The 9,797-nt window shown below is 36.9% G+C and overlaps 1 protein-coding gene across 1 annotated transcript; it reads right to left on the bottom strand.

Annotated features, from left to right (window-relative positions):
* Nucleotides 1–2,025: 2,025 nt before the first annotated feature.
* LOC131436061 (microfibril-associated glycoprotein 4-like) lies at nt 2,026–9,067 on the bottom strand. The gene is made up of 4 exons (XM_058604509.1): nt 8,892–9,067; nt 8,668–8,825; nt 2,507–2,751; nt 2,026–2,449 (listed from the first exon to the last, which is right to left on the bottom strand). Exons 1-4 carry the CDS (start codon nt 9,023–9,025, stop codon nt 2,042–2,044), a joined length of 945 nt encoding a protein of 314 aa, XP_058460492.1. The 5' UTR covers nt 9,026–9,067; the 3' UTR covers nt 2,026–2,041.
* Between the last annotated feature and the right edge of the window lie 730 nt (nt 9,068–9,797).

Genomic DNA, 9,797 nt, shown 5'->3' with positions numbered 1-9,797 from the left:
TCTATTAACTTCCGCAGCAAAGCACAGGACGAAAAATCATCAATAGTTGAAAAATTTCAAATGAACACTTTTGATATTGAAAGCAGGTGTGGTACAATCTTTCAACAGTGTATAGTCCATAAAAGTACTGTCCATACTTGCATATCAGTCCCACATGGAAAATCGGCATGTCGAGAGAAACACGATACTGAACATTATACTATACTATATCGGACCCTGTCAGCTTAAAGATAAATCAGTCTTCAGTTCAGCTACGCCATCGCACGGCATCACACTGAACATATCATATTAATTATATGAGTGCGCAAAGCAGAGTAAAGTCTTGGCATTACATTCCTTTTGTGGAATTTGGCCTTTCTGTTTCAACAGACTTCGCAGTCAACCGGCACTCTTTTCGGGCACATTATGCAGACATATAAACATCAATAGAAAGCTAAAGTCCCTAGCTAACAACTGAATATAAAACTAAGTTCATACAATCGATTGAAAAAACTTTAATGATTAATTTAATAAAGTGATAAATGTTGGTCATTTCAAAATAGGTGTTCGGTTACCTGTACCCCAAAAAGTTTCGCTAAAAATGGAAAAATATAAATAAAAACTGCCATTATTCAAAGAAAACACGGAATTTATTCTTTTCGGAGGCATTTTGGACAACAGTCTTCATTGTCTGATAGTGACTTTGCCTTGGCTCTCTAGGCAAATGATTTGGATGGTGGCACCTTTGGTGTTGATTCGTAGCCGGTGTTTGAAAAAAAACTTTGGCTTGCTTTGTCTCGACAGCAGCCTGCATGCCATTGACAATTTTTCACGATTGGTCAAAAAAAAAATTGGGTACCGGTAACCGAGCACCTTGGGGTGCCGGTAACCGAAATCGGTAGACATTTTAAAAATGACGAAAAAAACTTTGGCTGCGAAAATTTTGATTGTATCCGGTATTAAATCACGAAATAAATCGATTTCACCTCATAAATATTTACTCCACTCACCTTTTCGATTGATGCTTTTCAATTTATGATACTATATAAAAGTCCTAAAAAACTTTTTTGTTGATTTTCACGCAATTACAATTTGTTTTGAGCACAGCAAAAAGTACAAGCGTCTGTTTGCGTTGGTATTCGGCACAAAAAGAGCGTGCTGCTACTACACACATATGACATTTGTCGGAACGACGCTATCTGCTTTCTGTCAAAAGTTACGGTGGGGTGCCGGTAACCGAACATCTTCCCCTACTGTTTGTTGTGGTCTATGGGCTTTTGGGATTATCCCGATAAATGTACTGTTTGGTGAGGTCTATGGACTCGTGGAATTATCGGTCTTTATTTAAAAAAAAAAGAGGAAGGACGAGACGTTACCGTGATTGGAAATCGATACAGATCCATGATCAACGCATTTTTATTGTCAAATCTTCAAGATATGGATGTGGACAAAATGTGGTTTCAACAGGATGGTGCCACTTGTCGTACTGCGGCCGAAACAATCGACTTATTGAAAGAACATTTCAACGACAACATTAATTGGGGAAATGGACCGGTGAATTGGCCTCCGCGTTCGAGTGACTTGACGCCACTCGTTTAGTTTTTGTGAGGATACGTGAAGTCATTGGTATTTATATTGATGTGTTTTGTTGGTAACAATTTCAAGAACAATGTAGTTTTATAGTTTTATTTTTATCATTACCAAGGGGTCGCTATATTTTTCTTAACTGCCGGTAAATCGCTCACGGACACTTTTCATTTCGATGATCGTGTCTTCGGTGTCTGTACGAGTTATAGATTACGTGCATGCAAGCAAATCCAATACATTGTATGCAGGTGAAACGAGAGCCTTGTTTGTGCCTTGGTGCAAATATTATCACGCATACGGTATTTCACTTGTGTACTAAGAGATAGGTGAAGCGTAAAAGTAAAAATATGTTTTTGTTGCGTGATTCGCACTGTTTATATTATTTATGGAAAGGGACTGTGATCGATCAAAGAAATAAAAACTCCGATATTATCAGTATGCAATAAATCCAAGTGCATCAATTTTTTCCTTAACCTCACTTACTCTGAATCCGTCTGATCATCATACGAGTTTTCTTCAATGTATGCAAATCGCCTTTCCACTTGCGCCAAACGATCATCTTGTTGGCTTCGACCATGGCTCCAGCCGGAATGTATCGAGAATTTAAATTACTCGTATGGCAAGACTTGTACCACCAGGCTCCGAAGTAGGTCATGGCGCAGCTGGTAGGATTCTCGTCGTTATCGTTATCGAAAGTGGAAAACTTTCCTTTGGCGTGATAAATCAGACTATCATTGGCGGATCCGCTATAGGTTCCCAGCTTGATAAGATTGTACATTTCAACCTCACCTCCGATGGCAAAGGTCGAATATCGCGCGAAAGCGCTTTCACCAAGAAAATCTTCTATCACGATGGCCAGTTCGTAGTGGTCGGAGTAGGTTATCTGCAATGAATGTAAAATTTTGATGATTTCATTTGGTGGAACTCAAATGGTACTGACTTGATGTAGTTTTTCCAATCCAAGCCAGAACTCTCCATCAAGCGATCCAAAGCCATCTTTGTACTCCTTCCAGGAGCGATAGAAATCTACGGCTCCGTTGTATCGATTCTGGAATACCAACCAGCCTCCTCCTTCGAATTCTTGGTCGCAGTACACTTCGAATGGAGGTTGTATTCCACGAAAGATGTCCACGTAGTAGGGTGCTGATTTTCGGGACAAAATTTCATCGCAGGCCCGAGGTAAATCTGAAATGGAATTTTAAATAGGGACCAAATATCTGAAACAGTTTTCCTAATGAACTACGATTTGCTGGTTGGCTTGAGGTGCTTTGTTTGAAAGACTGACTGAGGAATTCCGTATGGGACCATAAGACCTTTCATTTAAATTTAACTCTCCTCATCAATACTGTTCATACCACAGCAGTTACAACGAGAGAATAATTGTGAAACGATTCATGAGCAAAATTTAATTAAAATTTGAATGCTGCTTCAAAATTTATTGCGTGTATTGTAAACAAAAGTTAATATTTTTTAACAATAAAACCTAAATGAAAGTATAATAAGCAGCTATTATTTTTAATTAAAATATTATGTTTTTCAGCAATGAAACAACGCGTTATGTATCGCTAGCGCAAAATAGTAAAGAGATAGCAAATCAAAGCGCCAACGTGCCGACGTATACCCGATAGAGTGATAAAGTGCATCGGACAGTTTTTATCGGGTTTCGATTATAGAGGCTTTAACCTTAAGATCATTCGCCTCTTCGGGCCAGAAAATCTCTGACCCTATGTTCGGGGTTGGGAACCGCTCTCCGCTATACTCGTCCCCCAGTATAAGACATCCGTCGTACTCCTTGCTTTTGTGTATCTTCATGTTTTTGGTGTAGCGATACACAATGTAAACGACAATCTTGTTCGAAACGCAATCATAAGCTTTATTGAAATTTAAGTTGCTGCCCTATCCACCATATCCGTCAGATTTAGCACCTAGTGATTATTATCTGTTGAAACAATGGTATTGTTCTTCAAGAAGAACACCATTATAATTAAAATCGAAACTGAAATGAAATGGAATAAGTGCTTTGCAATCCTCTATTATATAAATGCTGGAAACCCCGACTTTTGATCGGAGCTCCACTGACCCCTAGTGTTGTACCATTCGATTCAGCTCGACGAAATCGATAGAAGTCTGTGGTTGCGTGTGTGCATCCTTCAAAGACTTAACCAATTTCAACAAGCTTAGGCTCATTTGAAAGCTACTATTAATAAACATTGATCATTGATCAACTTCAAAAATCTAATGGCTTTCTCTTCTGGTTCCAAGGATATAATGGTATAAGTCAGTGGTTTCCAACCATTTTATATCACGAACCCCTTTGGAACAATCATAATTCCCCAGAAACCAAACCCCTCCCCAACCCCCTTTCCCTTCCCCGTTTAAAATTAATATTGTGTGCTATGCTATGATTGAACCGATTTCAAAATGCTTATGCTCGTTTGTGAGCAACTATTAATACTAAACATACCATGACCGGTTCTGAAGATTAGCATTACTGTTTTCGCGAATTTTATTTCATGAATTTTTCTAACTAATTAATATGTAGGTAATATTCCCCCGGGTGGGTGGTTCAATACATAGGATGCTGGTCTTACAAGCCAGTTGTCGTATGTTGTGGAGCCCCGACCTGGAAGGATTCATAGTGTCAGTAGGATCCATAGTACTAGTCATGCAATGATTCTGTACACTAAGAATCGGCTGCGAAGTCTGTTGAAACAGGAAGGCCAAATTCCACAAAAGGAATGTAATGCCAAGACGTTGCTTAATATTCTATATTATATATTTTTGTGAGTTGTATATTTTGATTAATATATGTCGTATACCGATTCTTACCACAACCGGTCATTTGACCGGAAGAATATTTTTTTCTTTCTTTTGAGAAAAAATATAGATTACATTCCTGTAGTGGAATTTGACCTTCTGTTTCAACAGACTTAGCAACCGATTCAGAGTATACAGAACCATTGCATGGCTGGTGCTACGATCCTACTGACACTTCTGTGGCTTAGTCGATTAAAAGACGTACTTTGTGATCCATTGATTCTCGGTTCAAGTCGCGGCGTTCGCCATCAGTATTATTTTTTTTTATTTCAATTAATTTCATGTTACGGAATTTCAGACACAAATATAAAAATTGTTAACAATCGTCAATTGAATCAAGAGTTCTTGAATTTCATTAATAGTATTGATATCATAGACGACGTTGAAACTGTTCTACTTTATATAGTTCATATGTATAACTCCCTACTGGAAAAACATACGAGAATAATTTCAAAAACACACATCAAAAAGATTGATTTTTACAGGTGAATTAATCCCTCATACGATGTAATTCATAAAGACCTAATTTGTCAAATGACGGAAAATCTCATTTGTAATGACTTAATGTTAGATGAGCTTGAATTTTACTGGTTTCGACTGTAACTTTCGTTATGCTGGCAGGTGCGACTGTATGGATTTAAATGCACCTTTTACCAGCCAAGCAGATGCATGCTTCTGTGGCTCAGTCGATTAACAGACGTACTTGCGATTCAATGATTCTCGGTTCAAGTCGCGACAATGCACAGTGGGGAAAAAACGATCAAAAAACGCGACTTTGCTCAATAATTTTATAAAAACATGAGCAAATATTTTCAAAAATAGTATTTCCTATGCAAATTTTTCTATAGAATCGATTCATAATAGTTAGAAGATCCGCAAAATTCACTATTATGCCCGTTTTGCTCCAATTCCTCTTTTTCTGACTTTACTTTGAAAACTAACTGTGAAACTCAAGAAAAAAATTCAATTCCACCAATCGGAAGGTATTCCTGAAATGCTCATAAGTTAGATAAATGGATTGTTTTTAATAAGATTGACCGCAAACAATTGTATTCTGTTTTACCCCCAATCATCTTCTTCCGTGATTTTACAGAAAAAAAAAGTTCTGCTGATCGGTGTCTGAACCAATTATGGTTAAACAAGACAGTTCTATGTTTCGCATATAACCTCAAAAAATGATTTACAGATAGTGTTCATGATCGCATGCTTCGTGCTACATCGTTTTATCCCAATTTTCCGACAAATTAAATTTTATGTTGAATTCAGATGTTGAATTCAGATGTACTTCCACGTAAATTTGCGTGAGCTTCGATGCTTCATTTATGTGCATCTATTAAGATGTAAAATCACAGGGTTTTTTAAGTGTGCAGTTAAAATGAAAGGCTCTCATTGTCCTCGGATGAATTTGGGTCTATGGACACTGATAAAAATTGAACGTAATTATCTCCAGCGTGTTAAAGCAAACCCACAGGACCAACACCTTAAACAAATGCTATTACATATATCTAAAAAGGTCGATATCATGAAAAGGAATAGCAAGAAAGCATATTATGGAATGCTTCTTACAAAGACACCTCATTCAAAATTCTGGAGAAATCTTTAAAATACATTCGGAATAACAAAAAAAAAGGTGACATGATAAATTTGATTCGAAATGGTAACAAAATTAATGTAAACTCTGCAGCTTGTTAGATATTCAACAAATTTTTCTCCAGTGTCGGCCAAGAATTAGCTAAAACTATTCGTATAAACCCAACTGTTTGTTCCACTGATAATGTTCGTTATGTAAGTGACTCTATATTCCTACGTCCATCGTCTTCTAGCGAAGTCATTCTACTGATACAAAATTTGGACAATAGAAAGAGCAGAAAGTGTGCTAAACAGCAACCCTGTTATATTTTCTAGAATTTTTTCTCAATGTTTCAATGCAATTGTTCAGACTGGCTATTACCCTGACTGCTTCAAAGTGGCTAAAGTTATTCCTGTTTACAAGTCTGGTGATCGTTGTGATTGTAATAATTATCGTCTTATATCGACTCTGTCTGTCTTCAACAAAATCTTTGAAAAACTATTGGTTAATAAACTTCTTGAATTTTTAAACAAACATAGTGTCCTTTATAAATTTCAGTATGGCTTCAGACAAGGTTCTAGCACACATACCGCTATCGTAGAATTAGTAGACAATATAATGAGCGAGATCGATAAAAAACATGATTGGTGCCTTATTTTTAGATCTCAAAAAAGCCTTTGACACTTTGGATCACAGTATTCTCTTGAACAAACTTCAGTGCTACGGTATCAGGGGCATCGCGAACTCTGTTATCAGTAGCTACTTGACAAACAGAAAACAATTCGTGTCCATCTAGGGCGACTGTAGCAATCTTGCTGCCATGATATCCTACACAACACCTCAGCTCACTATAATTTACAGTTTCCAACTTCAACTCACTCTCGAACTACACGTGGTACTAACAACCTGCTTCGCGTTCGAGCAGTCACAAACATTGGACAAAGAAGGATTCGTTTTGTTGGTCCAACAAAATATAACGCACTTCCACTTGACATGCAAAGAACATCCAGCCGTGCCTTATAGCCTGTTCGTCCCGGTATAGTGCGAACAGGCTATTATTCGGGGCTAGACTGAAGTATCATTTTAAGCATATACTGAGCGAGCTATTTCATAATTGTAGTTCCTTAATGTATTAATGTATTCCTTGTTTACAAACTGTCAACAGTAATTCATTGTTGTATAATTTTTATTTAGTTAGCCTGTATCATTGTGGATCTCTTAAAAGGAAATAAATACCACTACGGGATTTCGCAATATTTATTAATAATGTTCATCATGAAAATACAAACATCTCAGCGTTTCTCGATTATATTTATTGTAACGTAAGACTTTCTTTTAGTAGTATTTTGCCAGATTTTGTATGAGCTGAGATTAGTTTGCGTCCACTACCAGGGTGCTTCAAAGATTGAAGCTCATTGGTGTGGGGGAGTGTGGTGGGCATAAAAAATATATAGAATTTTCTCCCACGTAAATTTATATGAACTGTTACGCTCCATTTATGTGCATTTAATAAGATGTAAAATCACAGGGTTTTTTCGAAGTGTGCACTCTTAGAAAAAATGAAATTTACGCTTGACGTAAATTCAAGTATGCCGTAATTTCTTCGGCGATGACACAATATTACATCTACTGACATGTAAACATAAATTTTGCGTCTGTATCGATGTGAGTTTCAGATAAAACAACTGTGAAGTTAATGATATAACTTATATTTAAATGCTTTGTATTGTGAATGTAAGTAAATCGCGACGCTCCTTTTATGTGCATCTATAAAGATGTAACATTTTTTAAGTGTGTGTACAATCTTAGAAAATATTAAATTTACGCTTGACGTAAATTCAAGTAGCCGTAATTTCTTCTGTGATGACACAATATTACATCTTTTAACATGTAAAAATAAATTTTGAGTCTGTATCAATGTAACCTTCAATTAAATTAATTGTGAAGTTAATGATATGACTTATATTTACGTGATCTCAATTGTGAATTTAAGTGGATCATGACGCTTCTTTTATGTGCATCTATAGAAATGCATTTTTTTTTTTCTAAATGTGTAGTTTTAGTTTATCTTTGATTTGATGTTATCGAATCAGACTGCACTCGATTTTACAGAATTGGCGTAAAGCATGTTCCGGAAATGCAAAATAAGATTTGGAAATTAATGCGACGAACTCATTTTATTGATGACTGTTCAAAACCGAGTACGTTATTCCGAAAATTCTTCTCCATCAGAAAAAAATGATAGTTCCATGCTGCCTGAAAGTAGAAACATATTTTCCATTTCGGGGACCTTCCGAGCTACCATTCACTGTCGTTACTTTAATCGTTCACTACACACATACACTGTGAAAATAGTGTAAATAATACTACGCGAAAAAATACTCAATTTCTTCAGATTATAAGAAAACCGTGACAATTGTAATCAACACCTTCGTGAGACTAATCGGAATATGAATATTATGTTTTCACTAGACAAGTGTCTTCCGCACAGATCTAAATCTTACAGCATCCAAATATATTCAAATTATCGAAATATATTTTTTTAATAGTGTATCATCGTTTTGCAATCTACTTGTAGACATTGCAATGATAGAATAATACAATCATAGAAGCGAATCACTTCATTTCGGAATAAAATTGATATACTTTAGGTCTTTAACTTTACTGTTTTATCTGTTCTAATATTTTTTACTCAATTCAATGAACACACAAACCTTTTCCGGTGTTTGAACTCACGCGACCTTCCACAGCACTTTTGGTTTTCCCTTCGAACTTGTTCCACGTTGCACTCTGAATGTTCGTTGTTAACGTTTGCAGATCACTTCGCAAGCCTTGAGTATCCTCCGTGAATTTTAGTTTTAGATTGACAGCACTACAACGGCGTTATAACAAATGATGGTTTTAGTTTATCAATTCGGCAACCCATTTCCAAACTCACATATTTTCCAAGCTTTCCAGGCGAGCCACTAGAAGCTCGTAACCGAACGTACCACAGCAGGATGGAACCACCTGAGCCGAAACGGTGAACAAAAGTAACCAGCAGGATATCGTTACAATATGAATTTCGGCCATCGTTTTGTTTCGGCAGTTTTTGCGACCAGTGACTAGGTTGGATGCTTCCAAACGACTGAATCGTCTCATGTACGAGGAAGATGATTTCAATGGTAACCATCCTGCTCGGGGAACCACTCTCCGGTCCAGAGGGATTTTCACCGCAACCACGCAAACGATGTAGCAAGATAAAATAGCCTGAACTACACAGCTGTTTGCGTAAAGAGAACTGCTCGAAAATAATATAAACAGTCAAAACATTAGCTCGAATTGCCGCAATAAGTGGTCGACTGAATTTCCGGTGGTCGCTTGCTTGCACCGTTTAACAGCTCGTTTGGTTATCTGGGTTAATGCCTACTACCGAACATGGCCAAATGAACCAACAGAGTAAATTGCACGAGGTTTCTGAACCCTTTAGGAGTCGGCTTTAATGTGCGATGCGTCTACCGGTGCGACCTATGGAAAGGCCGCAATTCTGATGGTCAAACTAGTGAATGGCAATGAAAAGGTTGTATCATAAATGGGTTTCTACGTTTCCAATAGGTGGAAGAAATTTTTAAGAGCTGATCGTTAGAAAGTAAGGCTTTCTTCGATTATAGAAAATGCAAGTTGAACTTTTGCTATGTTGACTAATAACTTTCGGTTTCAAATACCTCGACGGTGTGTTTGTTGTAACATTGAATTCCCTTTACGTGTTAAATTCACATCAATCGACTTGTAAGACTTTTTTCAAGTTACCCCGATAACCAATAAGCTCGGACTAATGGTGACATCATAAAATCGTTAATTAGCA

The sequence above is a fragment of the Malaya genurostris genome, chromosome 3 (genome assembly GCF_030247185.1).
Source record: "Malaya genurostris strain Urasoe2022 chromosome 3, Malgen_1.1, whole genome shotgun sequence".
NCBI classification, from domain to species: domain Eukaryota; kingdom Metazoa; phylum Arthropoda; class Insecta; order Diptera; family Culicidae; genus Malaya; species Malaya genurostris.
The sequence above is the reverse complement of the archived record's forward strand: the minus strand, read 5'-3'. Positions and strand labels throughout refer to the sequence as shown.

Bases quoted from the DNA above. Each gene is read 5' to 3' on its own strand.
- LOC131436061 (XM_058604509.1), bottom strand. From the start codon at position 9,025: ATGGCCGAAATTCATATTGTAACGATATCCTGCTGGTTACTTTTGTTC. The intron at 8,826-8,891 runs GTGAGTTTGGAA...ACGCCGTTGTAG, and splicing joins CTGGAAAGCTTGGAAAATAT to TGCTGTCAATCTAAAACTAA. The intron at 2,450-2,506 runs GTCAGTACCATT...CATTCATTGCAG, and splicing joins GATTGGAAAAACTACATCAA to ATAACCTACTCCGACCACTA.